Source organism: Cebus imitator, unplaced genomic scaffold (assembly GCF_001604975.1).
Source record: "Cebus imitator isolate Cc_AM_T3 unplaced genomic scaffold, Cebus_imitator-1.0 Scaffold53, whole genome shotgun sequence".
Classification (NCBI taxonomy): Eukaryota; Metazoa; Chordata; class Mammalia; order Primates; family Cebidae; genus Cebus; species Cebus imitator.
The window spans coordinates 5,369,772-5,390,391 of record NW_016107368.1 but is presented as its reverse complement, the minus strand read 5'-3'; the positions used below and the strand labels follow the sequence as shown (position 1 = coordinate 5,390,391).

At 38.9% G+C, this 20,620-nt stretch overlaps 1 protein-coding gene across 4 annotated transcripts; it reads right to left on the bottom strand.

The window, feature by feature from the left end:
- Positions 1–273: 273 nt before the first annotated feature.
- On the bottom strand, positions 274–20,603 carry LOC119471229 (serine palmitoyltransferase 1-like). Of its 4 annotated transcripts, none has more exons than XM_037738437.1 (4): positions 19,959–20,227; positions 17,695–17,802; positions 16,876–16,964; positions 274–413 (listed from the first exon to the last, which is right to left on the bottom strand). In XM_037738437.1, the coding sequence occupies exons 1-4, from the start codon at positions 20,016–20,018 to the stop codon at positions 305–307; spliced, it is 366 nt and encodes a 121-aa protein (XP_037594365.1). In that variant the 5' UTR covers positions 20,019–20,227; the 3' UTR covers positions 274–304. The 4 variants fall into 4 exon arrangements, with proteins under 4 accessions (XP_037594365.1, XP_037594364.1, XP_037594363.1 ...); XM_037738436.1 differs by lacking the exon at positions 19,959–20,227 and adding an exon at positions 20,238–20,603 and having other exon boundaries at positions 290–413; positions 16,876–16,970; XM_037738435.1 differs by having other exon boundaries at positions 290–413; positions 16,876–16,970.
- Positions 20,604–20,620: the final 17 nt, after the last annotated feature.

Below are 20,620 nucleotides of genomic sequence, written 5' to 3'. Positions count from 1 at the left end.
TTTTTTGGAGACAGAGTGTTGCTCTGTTGTCCAGGCTAGAGTACAGTGGCACCATCTTGGCTCACTGTAACCTCTGCCTCCCAGGTTCAAGAGATTCTCCCACCTCAGCCTCCCCAGTAGCTGGGACTACAGGTGTGTGCCACCATGCCCAGCTAATTTTTGTAATTTTTGGTAGAGATGGGGTTTCACCATGTTGGCTAGGCTGGTCTTGAACTCCTGACCTCAAGTGATCCACCATGCCGGGCCTGCATTTGTCTTTTATGTCCAGTTTCTTAAATCGTAATGTTATCTGTCCACTTCAGCATTATGTGCTACTCACCTTAACCCTAGGATTATCCAACAATCCAAGAAAATTAAATGAGGCAAAGTTTATACATTCTTTTCCATTCACCACAATTTTGTGGCTTGGAGGGCTAGGGAAGAGATAAAGAGTGGTACATGTCAATTACACATTCACGTTACATGCTATCATATTACCTTGGTGGCAGGCACAACAACATGGTGTTGTCATCCTACCCTATCTGCATATTGATCTTTGATTTCTTGTCTTTGAAAAGTAATAACAGAGCATGGTACACTAAAATATTTTTCCACAAATTTTATTTTTAATAAACTACTTGTACTACTAAAATAAAAAAGAAAAATAAGCTAGAATTCCAAGATGAATGAATGGCAAATCTTAAATGCTTTGGTTTTAAAACTTGCTTAAGAATGAAGTTGCTACATAAAGTATCTCAGAAAAATCTGGAATAAGCTAAAGAGGAAGAAAATATAAAATAAGATCAAAGGTAAGAACAGGCAGAGTGAGTTATGATCTTGTACAGTCAAGTGACTTAAAAAGAAACGTCATCTATAGGAAGCCACTAAAGAATAAGTGGGATATGTTCCCAACGTCTAAAGTTAATGGTGGAATGCTGTTTAAGAGGAATCCTCACACTCCTGCTGGAGAGTGGGGAGAATGTGGGTGGTGGCTACACTGGAGCCAGATGTGAGCCCAGCTGGGACAGGGGAATGTGCTCCTGAGCATACTTGTGTTAAGTCCTCTGCTGATCTATACTCCAGCCATGAGCCATGCTTCAAAATCATGGGCTCAAATTATGGGTTGCAAACTGTTAAAAAGCTGTGAGACCAAGTTAGTCACAATCAGTCTATTTTAACTAGAGGAAACAGTAAAAGAAAGGAAAGTATCAGAACCATGGTACAGAGTGAATGAAGGAACTATGTATCTGTATTGGTCCAGTACTGGGTTGCTCTACAAAATGCACTGCAGCCAGAAAAGATGGAGAAACACTATACTCATTGATACCTTTTAACAGCATTGGTCATCCATAAGAAAATACAGATGCTAGGAAATCAGGAAAAGAAAAGAATGACAACTTGAAGTAAATTCATGAAAGCTGACTAACTCATACAAAAGGCAAGAAGACTCAGTGAAAAGAACATGGGTTGTAGAGTCTGTCAGACAGATCCTGTCTGCATTACAGCTACTGGTAACTCCAGAAGCTTATGTACATCACTGACCTCCGTGATCCTCAGTTTCTTCAACACTAAAGCAGAGAGAGAACCTACTTCTCAGGGAAATTGTTACAGTATTATAAAAGTGCCTGGCCCATAAGAAGTGCTCTCTAAATATTTTATTTCTTCTTCCCTAAGGCTTCAAGGGCTTCTTTCAAATCCAGTGCCACTCACCTCCTCAACTGTATTCTGATTCCATCATGTTATTTAGGTTCCTACTTCTCAGGGTTTCCTTAAGTTTCCTAAGTCCTCCCTGATTCCATAGTCAGGTATTGCCAGTTACAAAAAGATAAACAAAACAAAACAAAACACCTAGGTAGACAACCTTATACTAAATCTGCTGTGAATGCTGAGACCACTCTATAAACACTGTTAATACACAGAAAACAAACTATTAAGAACAAGTACATCCCAAATCCCTGACAACGGCTCAAAAGCTATCAGGAGGCAGTATGATGCGATACAGGGATGCTGTTTCTGTCTAGTGATTGGAGTAGGGAAGGAACAAAGTTTCCATTGAGATATGGAAGTCTCAGATCTGTGCCCCATGCAGGCTAGCAGAAATAAGTCATAACGGACACTTGATACAGGAATCCTGGAACCTAAAATCTTACAGGGTATGCTGCAGAAGCAAGTAAAACCAACCAGAAAGTCATCTCCACAATCAAGACCTGAGAGAACTCAAAAGAGAGAAAACAACTTTCCCAGTCAAACACCACAACCTGACCATGAGTGAGAGACGGCAGGTGAATCATACAGAAGGGCCGCCGCACAAGAATGCAAAGATGCTGGACTCTAGGAAGTGCTGAAGACCAAAAGTATAAATATAAGGAAAGGTTAAAAGGCTACTGAGAAAAGGACAGGCTGGACCGGGTGCGGTGGTTCATGCCTGTAATCCCAGCACTTTGGGAGGACGAGACGGGCAGATTACCTGAGGTCAGGAGTTCAAGGCCAGCCTGACCAACACAGTGAAACCCCATTTCTAATAACAATACAAAAAAATTAGCCGGGCATGGTGCTGCACGCCTGTAATCCCAGCTACTCAGGAAGCTGAAGCAGAATTGCTTGAACCCAGGAGGCAGAAGTTGCAGTGAGTCAAGATTGCGCCATTGCACTCCAGCCTGGGTGACAAGAGCAAAATTCTGCCTCAAAAACAAACAAACAAAACCAAGGACATGCTAAATAGCCAAACATAACTTCCAGAAATAAAATCTAAGAGCCAATAAAATTAGAAATCCAAAAGATACATTAAATACCCCATCAGACACAACGGAAAAATGAAAAACAGAACTGAGATTAACAACAGATGTAAAAATATGAAACAGTGCATACTGAACATGGAGGATATGAAGGTTACAAGTACACTGAACATTAGTTCTATAGGGAAACACTGGAGGAAAAAAGTGAGAGACAATGTTTGAACAGATAACAGCTAAAAAAATTCCCAGAATTCATGGAAGACAGGAATTCACAGACTGAAGTAGAAAAATGAATCCCAAGGAGGATAAATGTGAATTAATTACAAGATGCATGACAGTAAAACTGTAGAATTTTACAGATAAAAAGAATAGTGAAAGCCAGTTGAAAAAAACATAAGATGAACAACAATCAGACTGACACTAGTCTCCCTAGAACAGAGGCCAGGCCATGATGCAGAAATTCTCCAAGGGCTGCAGGGAAAATAACTATCCACTTAGAACTTGTTATCCACTGACTGTCACCCAAGGAGGTAAAATAAAAACATTTCTCATTAGGAGATACAGATTACCTTCTCCGAATATCCACATAACAATCTAATAGCGAATATACTTTAGAGAGAGTAGTTTTAAGCCTAAAGAAGCTGTATGGATAAAAAAATAAATACCTAAAGATCAGCAATAAGAAACTGGTAAATAGGTAAAGAAGAAGGTAATTCTCAAAAATAATAATCCTGGAGGGTATAAAATAAGTAGAAGTCAAATATCAGACCAGGACATCAAGAAATGGGGAGTGGGGATGGGGAACGACTTAAGCAGAAGGAGTCTAGTAAGTCTCTGTACTGCTAATTATGGAGGAGAGGAAGATTAACTAACATTTGGGGTTCAGTGGCTCACGCCTGTAATCCCATCATTTTGGGAGGCCAAGGCGGGTGGATCACTTGAGGTCTGGAGCCAGCCTGGCCAACATGGTGAAACCATGTTTCTACTAAAAATACAAAAAATATTAGCCGGGCGTGGTGGTGCATGCCTATAACCCCAGCTACTCTGGAGGCAGCAGAATCGCTTGAACCCAGGAGACGAATGCTGCAGTGAGCCGAGATGATGTCACTACACTCCAGCCTGGGCAATAGAGTGACACAGACTCAAAAAAAAAAAAAAAAAAAAAAAGGGACAGGAAATACTTATGTTAAGCATGAGGGGAAGAAAAGAATAAGGGAAGTCTAATCAAGAAAACCTGATCAAGCAGAAAAAATGCAAAGAAAAAAGAGAAAAAAGAAATGAAAAATGTAAGGCCGGGAGTAGTGGCCTGTAATCCCAGCACTTCAGGAGGCTGAGGTGGGCGGATCACCTGAGGCTAGCTTGGGCAACATAGTGAAACCCCATCTCTACAAAAAAAAAGTAGAAAAGTTAGTCAGACACAGCAGCATGCACCTGTAGTTCCAACTACTTGGGAAGTTGAGGTGGTAGGATCACTTAAGCCTGGGAGGTAAAGGCTGCAGTGCGATTACACCACTGCACTCCAGCAAGACTCTGTCTAGAAAAAAAAAAAAAAAAGGTAAAAGTCTGGTATTTAGAAAGAATGTTAAGAGAAATAGCACCTACAACACATTTTTTCCTAGTTGTAATCCTTGAGGTAACAGAGAGTACCAGGGAGGTGATGTTTCAGTCTCTCATATCACTTGGGCACTCCTGTAATTATACTCCACTGCTAGTGCAAGGCACCAACAGTTGCCAACCCAACATGTATTCTCCTTTTTACACTGCCCTGGAACAAAAGACCACATCTGTCAGCTGCTCCTGAAACCAGGTATGGCCAACGTTGCCTTAACCAAGCTGACAGGGCCAGAAGGAGCCTCTTTTCTATCCATCTGCCTGCCATCCTCCCTTAAGGTGACTTATGAATGGAAGTCACACACCTCAAGGGCAGAGCACCAGGATGGTAACCTGGGTCCCTGATCATCTGTGGCAGTACCTCACTGCACACTTATGAAGACCAATAAACTTCTACTTTGCTTAAGCCATGTTAAGTTTGGGTTTCCTAATATATGCAGCTATACCCACTACTAATTAATTACAAAAATGATCTATAACAATGCTACGTTTAGATGTTTTGAAGAAATCATTTTTTTAAAATAAAAAAGGTAAAATAACTTGACACAGATATTGTACAGATTTCCCACACAATATTCCTGGGAGTGGGATTTCAAAATGAAGCTCTACACAACCAAGTAAGTGCACCTTTTAAAGACCATAACAAAAAGCAACCCTATAAGGGGTCAAGTGTAGAATCACAAATACTGAGTGAGACTTGGGTAAAATTTTGAGAGATAGCAACATACACAGATTCAAAAAGTTATGCATCAGACAGAAGTGAAACTCACAGACTTTAAACATAAATTGTTCAATGCTTCTAATGATAAATATGGTCCCCAAGATGCCTATAAAGAATTGGAATAAAACTATTGTCGGCCGGGCGCAGTGGCTCAAGCCTGTAATCCCAGCACTTTGGGAGGCCGAGGCGGGTGGATCACGAGGTCAAGAGATCGAGACCAGCCTGGTCAACATGGTGAAACCCCATCTCTACTAAAAATACAAAAAAATCAGCTGGGCATGGTGGTGCGTGCCTGTAATCCCAGCTACTCAGGAGGCTGAGGCAGGAGAATTGCCTGAACCCAGGAGGTGGAGGTTGCGGTGAGCCGAGATCGCGCCATTGCACTCCAGCCTGGGTAACAACAGCGAAACTCCATCTCAAAAAAAAAAAAAAAAAACTACTGCATGGAGCAAAGTGCAGTATTTTTGAATTTATTATTTGCACAATGACATTTTAAATATATATGTGAAATTAAATTAATAAATCAAATAACATTATTTTTGCCTATTTCTTATATCCCTTTAAGTTTACATTATCAAATTGGCCAAAAAACTGTTTTAAATGTTACTGGGAAAATTGTGAATCACCTCATATTTCAGCAGATATTACTGCTTATTACACAAACGACTTAGTAATCGAAATAAACGTAAACAGAGTAAATGCTTCAGTTAAAAAATGATGATACTAGGATTATTTTTTAAATTCAGTTATGTACAAAAGAAACAACTACACACAATGCCAGTAAAACTGAAAACAGAGTCTATCAATCACATAACAACTAAATGAAAGCTGGTGTAGCTACACTGCTATCAGACAAATGGACTTTAAAGTAAAACATTTATCGTCAGAAATAATGAACATAGATGTAAAAATGCTGAACCCACATATACCTACTGACATACCTTCAAACTTAAAAATTTAAAAATAAAACAGAAAAGAATGAATCCACATGGTGGGTAATACTGTTATCTACGGTCTCTTTCTTTCTCATTCATTTACATATCAGACAGATATGGCTAAGACCATGAACTAACTGAATAAAAACTAAAATGCTTGATGTAATGAACACAAGACACCTTGAATACAAGAAACATAACATAAATTTTTGTGATAAAGCCATGGAACATTTGCAAAATTTACAATAAATAAGACATAAAGCAAGTCTCGACAAGAGCAGCAGAATCATTCAGAAAAGCTATATTCAGAAAAGCTATCATCCAGAACATGTTTTCTAATTACACAGCAATAGATTATAAATTGCTGAGAAGGAGAAAACTAAAGGAAAACATTATGCTTTAGTCAAAGGAAAAAACTAAAATGAAAATTAGAAAATATTTAGGTCTGAATAACACGCATAAGAAGTATAGTCTACAGGCTGGGTGTGGTGGCTCACGCCTGTAATCCCAGCACTTTGGGAGGCTGCGGCAGGTGGATCACAAGGTCAGGAGATCGAGACCATCCTGGCCAACATGAGAAACCCTAACTCTACTAAAAAAAAAAAAAAATTGGTTGGGTGTGATGGTGCAAACCTGTAGTCCCAGCTACTTGGGAGGCTGAAGCAGGAGAATCACTTAAACCCAGGGGCGGAGTTTGCAGTGAGCTGAGATCTCGCCACTGCACTCCAGCCTGGTGACAGGGCGAGACTCCATCTCAAAAAAACAAACAAAACAAACAAACAAAAAACGAGTATAGTCTACAGCTGGAATAGTTCTTAGCAGGGAATTTATAGGCTTAAACATAGACAGAAAAGTTCATTATCCCTCATACACAATTTTGAAAGTTTGCAGCAAGTTCATTCAGTAGCAAAACCTGTCCTAAACAGATATGAAAGTCTTTAGTGCTTTATTTCTTTTACGGAATGAAACTATTCTGGGGATGCGGCCCAGACCGCGTGAGAGTGGTCCTGTAATAAGAAATATGTACTTCATTATCTTTCAAAATCTTTTTAAAGCCTGAATTCTGAATTACACTCAGGGTTTTGGAAAGAGATTGTGAATCAGTACTAGAAAAGATTAAAAATGTAAATTAAGTGTTCAACTAAGTCAGAAAAGCAAGAGTACACCCAAGAAATATATTAATAGAAGTTAAATAACAAGCAAGAATTTCAGAAAATACAACATGATAAAGAAAAGTCATGCAATGATCTTAGATGCAGAAATGACATTTGGTAAAGTTCAACATCTATTTATAAAACTCAAATCAGAGGGGAATGGTCTCAAATTGATAAAACTATAATACCTAAAACCTACAGATATTAACTGGGAAACAACAGAGACATTACTTTTAAGAATATGGGGCCGGGCGCGGTGGCTCAAGCCTGTAATCCCAGCACTTTGGGAGGCTGAGGTGGGTGGATCACGAGGTCAAGATATCGAGACCATCCTGGTCAACATGGTGAAACCCCATCTCTACTAAAACTATGAAAAATTAGCTGGGCATGGTGGCACGTGCCTGTAATCCCAGCTACTCAGGAGGCTGAGGCAGGAGAATTGCCTGAACCCAGGAGGCGGAGGTTGCAGTGAGCCGAGATCGCGCCATTGCACTCCAGCCTGGGTAACAAGAGCGAAACTCCGTCTCAAAAAAAAAAAAAGAATATGCATAAAACAAGGATGCTTGGTATCTTCTTACTATTCAGCATATTACTAAAGGCCATACCAGTAAAACTGTAAGTCCAAAAATGTGAATAAACAAACAAGTGTGTGTGCGCATGCACACATACACGTCTGAAAAGAGTCACATTGTTATCTGCAGGTGATACGATCACCTTACATAAAAAACGAAACCAACAAACTATTGGATTCAATACAAATACAGGTAACAAAATACAAAGTATTTACAATATCAAGAAAAATATAAAGACAGTAATAAATGATAAGATATACGATGGTCAGATGAAGGTATGGCTCAATATTTTAAAGATACTGCATTTTGCCAAAATAAACTACAAACTCAATACAATCACAATTAAAATTACACCAGGATTTCTAACAGAGCTCTATAAACTTCAATAATTACATAGGCAGATACAAGTTCAGGAATGGCTAACTGAATTTAGAAATAGGGAGGTGGTGCTTCACCAGAAGAAAGCAAATACTACGAACCCCTGTTAACAAGAGGTTTGGTACTGGAGCAAGCAGGCAGAGACCAATGAAAGCATCTAGAACTCAATAGAACTGTGTGCATACGAATAGCTGGAAAATGAGAGCAGTTACCACTAGGATTCACACAAATTTTTCTCTATGGGTAAAGTTGAACAGCCAGGTACACAGTGAATTCCAGACATAGTAAAAACCTAAAAGTTTTTTTAGAAAAGATAACCAAATGTGGAAGAATGTTTTTGGCACCTCAGCGTAGGAAATGGATTTCTTAACCAAGTCTCCAACCACACATACCATAAGGCCAAAATGGATGCATTTGACCAAGTCAAAATTAAGAAATTTGGTTCAACGAAAGATACCAAAGACAAAGTTAACAGATGGGTGATAGAGAAGACGTTTATTGTATTTCATTGAATCTAAGATGTCATCAATTGTATTTTATCTATCACTAAGGAAGAGAAACAGTGTCAATTAAAATACAATAATATTTTGTCATGTACAGCTTTTTAGTTTATGCTTAATGAAAAGGTCAATTATACCTTCTTAGACATAGATTTTTGTTACACTATGTTTATACTTATGAAAAGGAAAACGCAAGATAAATCAGTCAAGATATTTCTATAATTTCTTTAGCCAAGTTCTGTTCCTCTCCTTTAGGTCACTGATTTTCATACCATATTCTACTTCTTGCTCTAGGCAGTACCTTGGCATTTCGTATGAGCATGCTCCCCTATCATATTATCTGACATGTTAACTGTCACCCAGTCTCAAGTTCTGATGCTGGAACTTTCCTATCGAACTAATCGAATAGTTTTATCATCTCTCCAATCTAATCACATTTCTAGAAAGTAAGCTGATACTACCCAAGGTAACAGGAAGTCTAACAAAGAGACCTTCAAAGCCTTTGTCATCACAGCCTCGGTGAGCCTCTGCTCTGCAGGTCTGGCCATTTCTCTGGCCATTAGTTGCCACGTTGACCAGTAGGGTATACACCTCAACTGGAGTGCTGACAGTAAGCCCGCCACCACCAGATTCACTGACACACAGGCAGTGACAATCATGTCACAAACTACCTTCCTGGCTGACAATGACTCATCAGTGACTCTGAGCAGCTTTAAGATTCATCCCCACTTCAGAGATTTTAAACTAGGAAAAAACAGTTGTGTCTTAGAATCAACGTAATAGGGTGCTAAGTCAAAAACTAAGGATTAAAATCTACAAGGTATACAGAACCTTTGCTAATCAAAAGAAAGACTGGGAATTAAGTAGAAAAACAAGTAAAAGATTTGAAGAGGCATTCACATAAGTGAAAAACTCCAGCAGCTAAAAAGTAGATGAAATAATGCTCAAAGGCTCAAATAATAAGAAAAGCCCAAAGAAAACAGTATTGCTAAACAGAGATGTAGGGAAAACTTGAATTCCCATATACTAACTCAGGGGACCGTACATGACATAGCAAAGTCCTACAGGAAAATTAGGTAGGCATATAACGGTATCCCATTCCTGGTTCTATGCCCCCAGAGAAATTCAATGGAATATTAAGGTTCATTAGGGAATACTAGTCATGGGCGGCAGTGGGAAATGGGGGGCGGGTTAAGTGTCTATCATGAGGAAAATGGAGAAGCAAAATTTGGTGGCCCTACACAACAGAAGAATATGGAGCAGTCAAAAGAAATGAACAAGAAATATGTATAGCAACTCCACCTCTCTTTACTGTCCCTGCTTTGGTACTTCTTCATACCATTTAATATCAGCTAACATTAAAACCACTTCAACCCTTGATCTCTTCTGAAACCACACTCAGAAGGCACATGCAAAATGCCTAGAAAGTTTAAAGGTCTAAATCTACCCAGACCAGAACAAAGAGAAGAGGTGACCAAATGTTGGAAACCGGAAAGCATATGGACAAGTTGTATTTGATAAGTCAAAAAGATCAGAGAGAAAGCCAAGCTTCGGCTGGCAGTGAAGCGCTGAGCAGCAATGCCTGAAACATGCTCCCTAACTGGGGCACCAGCTTCCTTTAAACATGGGAAAATGGGAAAGGCTGACAAGAGGACTGGCTGGGTGCCTAAATAACAGGCAGTCACTACCCTCCTCCACCCTGAAGAAAAACTAGAGATGTGCTCTCTGGAAAGGCTGTGTATAAACTGGAAGTCCTAAGAACGAGTGAAGGCACGGGTGCCATTCTGAAGACAAAAATTAAGTCTCAGTTACATAATAATGGTAAGATCCTGAGCCTCTTGCCTTCAACTCAGCTCTCAAATGGTGGAAAGCAGCTTTCCACCTGCAAAGTAACAGACTAGAGAACTCCTCTCCTGGGAAACACAAAGCCTAGAGAATAAAAACTATATATACTAAGTTTGGGGTCCCCTCAAATAAATGAACAGGTCCCTGTCTGATTATTCTACTGCTAAGTCCCCAGTCAAGGAGCCCACTCCATCCTCATCCCTCTAACACACAAATGGTAACTAAATGTGGTGACAGATATCTTAATTGATTGTGGACATTATTTCACTGCGTGTGTGTGTGCGTGTGTGTGTGTGTGTAAAATATATAATATATATATAAAATCATCACATTATACACCTTGAATATTTACAACTTTTATTTAGCAATTATACCTTAATAGAAAAGAAGAAAAAGCCAAACCCATTTTTACAGGGCTTTCAATGAGCATTTTAGTTTGTCATTCTTGAAAATAGATAGACCATTCTCACATTATGGTCAACTGATTTTCAACACAACAACTCAGAAGCGAAATAGTCTTTTCAACAAATGGTGCTAGGACAACTTGACATCCACCTGCAAAAAAGATGAAGATAGGCCTCTGCCTCACATCATACCCAAAAATTAACTCAAAACGAATTACGGACTAAACATAAAGGCAAAAACTATAAACTGTTAGAAGACAGCAAGAAGTAAATCTTCGTAACCTTAGATTAGGCCAAAGATTTTACAGATGACAAAAAAAGCACAAACAAAAGGAAAAATACATAAGTTGAGACTTCATTAAAATAAAAAACTTTTGAATTTCAAAGATCACTATCAGAGAAGTAAAATAAAGCCCCACAGAATGAAAAAAAAATCTGCAAATCATGTATCTGTCAAGGGATGAGTATTCAAAATATATAAAGGACTTTTATAATTTTAATGATAAAAAGAACCCACAATTTAAAACAGCCAAGGGATTAAAGTAGACATTTCACCAAAGAAAATATATAAATGGCCAATGAGCAGATGAAAAGATGTTCAACAGCATTAGGTATGTGGGAAATGCAAATTAAAGCAAGATCTCACTTCCCACCTACTAGGATGGTTATAATAAAATAGAAAATAATAAGTGTTGCTGAGGATGTGAAGAAATTGTAAACCTCATATGTAGCTAGTGGGAATACAAAATGATGCAACTACTTTGGAAAACAGTTTGGGGATTCCTCAAATGTTAAACACAGAGTTATCATACGACCCGGCAATTCTACTTCTAGGTATATATCCAAGAAAAATTAAAACATATGTCCACACAAAAATGTGTATATATTATTTCATAGCACTTTTATTCATATATATTATATTTTTTCATATACTCTTAGAGGGGAAAAACCCAATTGTGCATCAACTGATTAACATATAAACAGAATGTGTATATCCATATACTGGAATATTATTTAGTGATAAAATGAAGTATGGATACATGCTACAATGTGGATGAGCTCTGAAAACATTATGGTAAGTGAAAGAAGCCAGAAACAAAGGCTCAGTACTGTTTATTCCTTTTAATGTGAAATGTCCAGAATACGCAAATCCATAAAAGAAGTAGATATATGACTGCCAAGGCCTGGGCAGAGGAAGGAATGGGAAGTGACTGCTACTGGCTTTGGGATTTCTTTTGGGGTGATAAAAATGTTCCGGAATTCAATGGTGGTGATGGTTGCATAACTCTGGGAATATACTAAAAACCACTTAATTTTACACTTCAAATTGGTGGATTTTATGGTGTATAGATTATATATCAAGAAAGCTGCTGTTTAAAGGAAAAAACCTTACACTTCAAAATGGTGGATTTTATAATGTATAGATTATATAACAATAAGGCTGCTATTTAAAGGGAAAAAAACTTAAGTAAATTCACTTACTCTTGTGTCAACTCAGTATTGAATGTAAATAGATATTGCCTAAGTTGAAGGAAAGTAACACTCAATGTATCACTATCAACAAAACACCCTTCACTTTTCTTATAGTTTCTGCAAACAATTTACATAATGTTCTTGATTACAATAAAAATATTCTGCATATGGAAAAAAAAGAAGGGATGTTAACAATCACCAGGTATTGAGGGAGTGTCTAACAGATTAATAAAAACTGATAAAACAAACAGTATAGTGCGAAAGGGTAAAAATAAAAAATTTTAAGATGTGTAAGTTTAAAAAAAAAAAAATCCACCTTCCATGACCATTCTCTGAAGTCTATCTGGAATATATTGTAAACGAAGAGACAGGAAATAGCCAATGCAGGAGAGAGGAAATTCTCAAGCTAATGGTGATGGGACACTCCAGGGCCACCCTGTATAGCAGCTGCTTATAACGACCAGTCAGGACTGAAGCAGGATACAGGAAGTACAAAGAAAGTGAATTCAATAGACAACTAATGTGTTTGAACATTCTGAATGGAGTTTTATACTCCTAGAGGAAAACAACACAAATCATAGGCCAAAGTATAGAACCAAGCAAGTGACCAAAAATGATTAACTCTGGGGAAAAAAAAGTATCCAATAAAGAAAATACAGTCTCATAACACTGGCCCAACTAACGAGGGTATTAATGAAGTCACAAAAATATAATCACTAAATTATCTAAGGACACATTATGCTACAACTGAACTCTGCCAGGAGAAAGGGCAGAGCAAGGCCACTGCACAAGCTGGGGTCATGTTAGGGTTACCCAGGGATCTATACCACAGGCACCGGGCACTTGCTGGAGGAAGAGTACCTTCCCCCAATCCACACAAAAGCATGACAGGAGCTATTCCAGGCCTGGGGACAGTGAGTGTAGGTGTGTTTTCAGAGAGCCAGTCTCAATCTCCTACAATTATTGGATGTAGTCACATGCGGCATAACGACATCTCAGTTGACAAAACGGACCACATATACAACAGTGGTCCTATAAGATTATAACACTGTATTTTTACTGTACTATTTTTTTTTTTTTTTTAAAGACAGGGTCCGGCTCTGTTGCCCAGGCTGGAGGGCAGTGGCACAATTTCAGCTCATTGCAACATCCGTCTGCTGGGCTCGAGCCATCCTCCTACGACATCCACCCAAGTAGCTGGGACTACGGGCCTACACCACCACACCTAGCCAATCTTTTGCATTGTTTGGTAGAGATGGGTTTCGTCCTATTGCCCAGGCTGGTCTCAAATTCCTGGGCTCAAGGGACCTGCCCACCTTAGCCTTCCAAAGTGCTGAGATTACAGGCATGAGCCACCATGCCTGGCCCTACTGTACCTTCTCTATACTTAAATATATTTAGATATACAAATATAATTTTATTACAAGTACTAGAGTATTCAGTAGAGTGATATGCTGTATAGTTTGTAACCCAGGAGCAATAGGCTGTACTATATAGTCTAGGTGTGTACCAGGTTACACCATCTAGGTCTATGTAAGTCCACTCTACGATGCTTACACAACAATGGAATTACCTAACACATTTCTCAAAATGTATTCCCGTCATTAAGCAATGCATAACTGTAACAAAAACTGGGGGAAAAAAATAAGAAGAAAATAAAGAATAACAAAAGCAAGTTTCTTTAGAAAAAAAAAAAAGAAGGTAAATACCAGACAAAGAGCTAAAGAAATAGAAAGCTGTTACTTCTAAAGAGTGAAAATCTGGGTTGAGAATCGGCGGCATAGTAGACTGTGGTTTTTCTCACAAAAATTTTAAATTTAAATATGCATAAGTAATTAAAAGAACCTATCAGCTGGGCATGGTGGCTCATGTCTATAATCCCAGCACTCTGGGAAGGTGAGGTGGGTGGAACACGTGAGGTCAGGAGTTCCAGACCAGCCTGGTCAACATGGCAAAACCCCATCTCTACTAAAAAATTACAAAAATTAGCCAGGTGTGGTGGTATACGTCCATAATCCCAGCTACTTGGCAGGCTGAGGCAGGAGAATCGCTTGAACCTGGGAGGCAGAGGTTGCAGTTGGCCAAGATTGTGCCACTGCACTCCAGCCTTGGCAATGGAGTAAGACTGTCTCAAAAAAGAAAAGTATCAGTAAAATGTGATACAGCAACTGATTAGAAAAGTCATGATTATAGAAAGAGATGCAGAAAACATATTTGTCACAATACTCTGATTTAAGAAATTATCAAAATGTTTCCTTTAGTATACTAAGAAAAACAAAAGAATATCTGTAATTTGGGGCCGGGCGCAGTGGCTCAAGCCTGTAATCCCAGCACTGTGGGAGGCCGAGGCGGGTGGATCACGAGGTCAAGAGATTGAGACCATCCTGGTCAACACGGTGAAACCCCGTCTCTACTAAAACTACAAAAAATTAGCTGGGCATGGTGGCGCGTGCCTGTAATCCCAGCTACTCAGGAGGCTGAGGCAGGAGAATTGCCTGAACCCAGGAGGCGGAGGTTGCGGTGAGCCGAGATCGCGCCATTGCACTCCAGCCTGGGTCACAAGAGCGAAACTCCGTCTCAAAAAAAAAAAAAAAAAAAAGAATATCTGTAATTTAATATAGGTTATCTCTTAAAAACCACCTGTTAGAGGAAAAGAAGACCGTCATCACCCCTCCTATTCAGCATCAAAGGAAAAGTAGCCTAGCCAGTGCATTAAGACAAGAAACAAGAAAAAAAAGATGCATCTCACAATAGAAACAAAACCTCTCTGGTACCTAGATATAAATCTATTAAAAGATATGCAATGTCAATTTCCCATCTGTGATGCTGCACTACAGTTATGCAGGACATTACCATTGGGGGAAAGTAGGTAAAGGACATTAGGAATCTCACTGAATTAATTCTTACAGCTGTATGTCAATCTATAAATATTTCCAAATAAAAAGTAGAAACAAAAAGGTAACTCTTTATGACAACAACTTTACGGTAGAAATTAAAGACCCAAGTATACAAGCAATATATACCATGTAAACAGGTACTGAGATTAAGTATCAGCAAGATACCAAGCCTCCTAAATTAATCCATAAATTCAGCACACTTCTAATCAAAACCCAAACACATTTTTTTGGTCAAATATGATCACCTAAACCTAAACTCACAGCAAAGAAGGGTCAAGAATAGCTGAGACAATTTTGAAGAACACAGAAGTAGAAAGACACTCTAATCAATGTTTATTATAAAGCTGTGGTATTAATATGAATGAGTCTCTGGTACATGGAGATACATATATATCCCAATAATAAAAATAAAAGCCAGAACAGGTCCTTTAGAAGGGAATTTGGCATACCAAAGAAGGGAGATTTTCAAGCAGTAGGTAAACACTGGATTATTCAACTAATAATGCTGGGACAACTGACCATCATATGGAAAACAATCACGTTAGACCTTTAGGGTAGGAAAGGAGTCCCTAAGACCTCAACAGACCAAACTATAGGAGATTGTTAAGTCTGATTTCAGAATATGTAAAACTTTTATAAGACTAAAGAGGTCTACAGAAGTGAAGAATAAGAAGTGAAGAATAAAAGCTCCTCTTTGATAAGATCAGAATTAGAATATACTCAGGAAAATATCTTGCGTCACATTTTAAAATAAAAAAAACTGAGTATTTTCACGGCAACGGGCATATATGGTAAAATTATAAACATAAGCAAAGGAAAGACAATCATCACCAACTTCAAGACAGTGGTTATGTGTATGAGAAGCAAGAGTAAGTGATGGATGAGAAGGGATTTCTTAAGATGTATTCGCAATATTGTATCTATCTGTAAAATTAAGTTTGAAGTAAAGATAGCAAAATGTTAATGTCTATTAATTCTGGGTGGTGGGTATATATAGGTGTCTAATATCAATTTTCTGTATTCTTAAAATATTTCTTAATTAATGAAAATACATACAATACAGCAAAGATAGCCAAGAGAATAAAAAGTAAAAAATAGATGAGACACTAGAAGCAAGGAGGGAAGAGGTGCAAGTGAGTGGAAACTCCATAATTTATACCGCATGGGTCAACAGGTGTTGTTTATAGTTGATGAATCAGAAAACAGGAGTTAAGCATACTACAGTATCTAGAATTATGAAGGTAACCTGCAACAGATTTAAAATCAGAAAACCACCAGGTGAGTAAAAAGGAGTCTGTTGCTTTTCAAGTATTTGACCATTTGAAATATTAACACATGTGCATTAGTTTGAAAATATATTTATTTATTTATTTTCTATATATATATATATATACACACACACACACACACACACATATATATATATACATTTTTTTTTTTTTTTGGCAGGGGGAAAGGGCAAACATTAATGCTTAAATTGGAGACTTTAAAAAATTCCTCTATCATCCCTAGAATAAATTTAAAATCAGGAGCTAAAGCTGTTACTCCCGGGAATTTCTAAATGTTTTGTTTCAAATAAAAAAGGAATACTATATATAAAGCACTATATACAGCAGGTTACTACAAGAAACCCCATACAAGTAAGTACTTCAAGTAGCAAAATCAATTTACCCTGAAACGATGTTGTAGTTAAGGGCGGGATGGTCTTTCGGGACAGGAGGAACAAGAGGTTCTGGTTGCCACTCTTCAATCAGTTCTTCCTTTTCCTACAGGAGAAAAAGGGTTAAAATATAGTGCAGGGCGAGTCACTTTACATCAACTTCAGCAATATCGAAACTGTGTTGTAATGGAAAAATCGCAGTGAATACACTGCTAGAAATACCATGTCCAGTTGTGGCTAGAATAAAAACAGAATCACTTGTGAGTTTTGGGCACCACCCTCACCTCTTTTCTTATCACTCGCTAGAGGCTCTTTTCCATGTAGTTTTGTGGATGACCTGACAATTCATGAAAATTTTACTTCTACGTTCAGGATTTTTTTTTCCTTTACCATACACAACACATCAAAATTTGATCTGAGGTAGGCGTGGGTAGGATTCTTTTCTACTCTGACTCTCCTTTAAGAAGACCACAGGGGAAACTTTCACACTTCAGAAACAGTTGTGCTATTCTGCAGCAGCTCACACAACCCTCACTCATATCAACATTCAAACTCCAGTAGCTGCTCATGCTTCCCTCTAACCACCTATTTCCAAGACCGCTGTTTACTCCTAGCAAAGTATCCAAGACCATAATATGCTCTGCATTTGGGTACTGACTTTATTTCTAGATTTCCCCATATTTTGCCTACCCTGATATTTCACTCCCCTTGATTTCCTTACATTACAGAAAATGTTTTAACACACATAGTTGAGCCACCACAAATCCTTTCTGGAAAGACATAGCAACTATAATCCCATACCCAATAATGAAACAGATTTAATTTCTTACCTTGACTGTAAGATCAGATCGTTCTTGTAATTTGTAAGTCTTAGAGAAAAGAAGTCTGATTATCCAGAGTATTAGAATCCCTTCCAAAATAAGATGGTAAGCAGGAGCCTAAGAGTGAGTAAAAAACAAATAAGAAATGAAGCATACACTTCTAAAATCTGCACATAAAATTTACCACACCTGCATATACTGCCCCTCATGACTTTTAGCCTATTAATTCTTACTACTTACTTTCAAAGCTCCCTTAATTTCTATTTACTCCTTTCCCCAATTCTAATGGCAGGCAATTTCTCCTTCACATGAAAAACCCCTAATATTTTTGGCTTTTAAAACTTCTTTGGGAATAAAAATTAAAACTAAAAAAAAAATAAAATCTAACACAGAATCTCAATATTTAAAATAATATCAACTATCAGATTATTTAATTTCAGTGCTTATTTCTTTTTTGGGGTCACCATAAAAGACTACTCAAATTCTATATTCAATGTGCATAAGAATTGGGAGTAAGAAGTTTCTCTTTAGGATGAGTTTTAAAATTTGCTGATCCCCCTGAATACAATTCATTTATGAATAAATCTAAATACCCTTTTAGTTTTCTCAATAGTTAGATTCCAGCAGGCAAACATCTGCCCAAGTCACTAGTTAGAGCCCACTCCACAAATAAATCACCCTAAGAAAAGTTGAGAAACTAACCAGTGAATTAATAAAAATCACAAAAACCACTTCTTTTCCTCTCCAGGAAATGTTACATACAGTTCTCCCAAGTCTCCCTCCTGGACAATTTTGAAATATGAAGTTATACTACTTCAGTCTTCAAAATGGGAACAACATTTAACAGAAAATCCATTTCTTAAAAATATCATATATTAAAAAAGATGATTCAATTTTAGTGGTTCATTTTAGGTCAGTCTAACCTAATACTGGACATCACTTAATATATGAGGATAACAGAGAGTCACATCTGCTCCCTCTGCTATGTTTCAAGATAAAATTCCCAATATGTCTTGCAATGGAAACACCATCATTACCCCTGCCGGTAGACAGTGATATTAAGTTTTGGTAATATTAAATCATCAAAAGTAACGTGAAATTCACTTGAAATAAATGTAAGCTCTATAAGCACTGGGACTTTTGCCTGTTTGTTCACTGCACTATTACTAGCATCTAGATCTGTGTGGTCCAACATGGACAGTCACTAGTTACATGTGGCTATTTAAGTTTTAAAAATTCAGTTCCAGCTAGGCATGGTGGCTTATGCCTGTAACTCCAGCATTTTGGGAGGCTGAAGCAGGAGGACTGCTTGAGGCCAGGAGTTCAAGACCGACCTGGGCAACATAGTAAGACCTCCCTCTCAAAAAAAAAAAAAAAAAAAGATTAACTGGGTGTGGTGGTATGTGGTCCCAGCTACTGGGGAGTCTGAGGTGGGAGGATCGCTTGAGTCTGGGAGGTCAGGGCAGCAGTGAGCTGATTGCGCCACTGCACTCCACCCTGGGCGACAGAGTGAAACCCTGTCTAAAAAAAATAAAATAAGTTCCTAATGAATAACTCAGAGAAGATTCGGAAAGCTCTGAAGGACAGCGCGGGGAATCTCATAAACGAATGAACACTAAGACTGACATTCTGGTTTCATATTATCTTATGTATCTGAAGTAAGTAGCCTTTCAAAAAAACTCAACTATTCTTCCTTTAAAAATCTACAGCAGGATGCGGTGACTCACGCCTGTAATCCCAGCAATTTGGGAGGCCGAGGCGAGCGGATCACCTGAGGTCAGGAGTTTGAGACCAGTCTGACCAACATGAAGAAACCCCTTCTCTACTAAAAATACAAAATTAGCCAGGCGTGGTGGCACATGCCTCTAATTCCAGCTACTCGGTAGACTGAGGCAGGAATCGCTTGAACCCGGGAGGCGGAGGTTGTGGTGAGCTGAGATTGCACCGAGCTGAGATTGCGCCATGGTACTCTAGCTTGGACAACAAGAGTGAAACTCCATCTCAATAAATTAATAAATAAAAATAAAAATCTACTAAACTCACTGTATCTTTGTAAGACAGAAAACTGATGTACATGGAAGAATGGCAATTGATTTACAAATCCCAAATAAATTGGTTTCGACAAAAACAAACTCCAATTTATTACAATTCTATTTCCCAATTAACTGTTCATAGTTCCAAGGAACTGACTTCCTTAAGACCTTCCCAGAGGAAGGTTTTCCACTCATTTTCACCATTCTGTTTTATCGAACGTCTCACTGGTTTTTGCAGACCTGTCTCCTGCATCCTCTTACATGCGTTCTTTTCCCGAGCCTCGAGGGGACCCGGAGCATAAGAACTCAAACCAAGACCCTCGGTCTCAGCCCGGCCCGTTCCTCCCTATACTCAGCCGCTAGGACTGGAAGATCCCGGCACTCCTTCCAGCAAGAGAACCCGAGTCTTGGCGTAACAGAGCCAGTCCCGCTGAGGTCTCAGGCCATAAATCCACACACGCAGTCCCAACCTCCCCAGGCCCAGGTGTAGTCGCGGGCCGCTCACAGCGCGGAACCCACCTCGTAGAGCGCCTGTACCATCTCCACCAGCACCCATTGCTCCGTGGCGGTCGCCATAGTTAGCCGCTGGGGATTCCTTCCGGAAGGCGGGTCACAAACGCGTCCTAAAAGTGCGCGTCGCTGCTCAGTGACGTCTTCGCCTCTGCGGAGGGCGGGGCGGCGGAGCGCTGGGCACCGCCTCCTCGCACTTGCGCACTGGTTGACGGGAGGCTGGGCGGGGTCGGGTGGGAAGCAGGAAAGTTTCCCCAGGAATTGTTTACCTTACGTCCATTACGCCCCCTGCTGGATTCGGGATGGAGAGAGTAGACCCTTGCCCTTGGCTATCAGTTGGGTGCAGAGTGTTAAAATGACTGCAATACGTTTACTTTTTTTTTTTTTTTTTT

Coding starts and splice junctions, on each gene's coding strand:
- LOC119471229 (XM_037738435.1), bottom strand. CDS start 20,018: ATGCTCCGGGTCCCCTCGAGGCTCGGGAAAAGAACGCATGTAAGAGGA. Junction 16,971..17,694: donor GATCTGATCTTACAGTCAAG/GTAAGAAATTAA, acceptor TTTCTCCTGTAG/GAAAAGGAAGAACTGATTGA. Junction 414..16,875: donor AACTACAACATCGTTTCAGG/GTAAATTGATTT, acceptor TCTCTTCCCTAG/CCCTCCAAGCCACAAAATTG.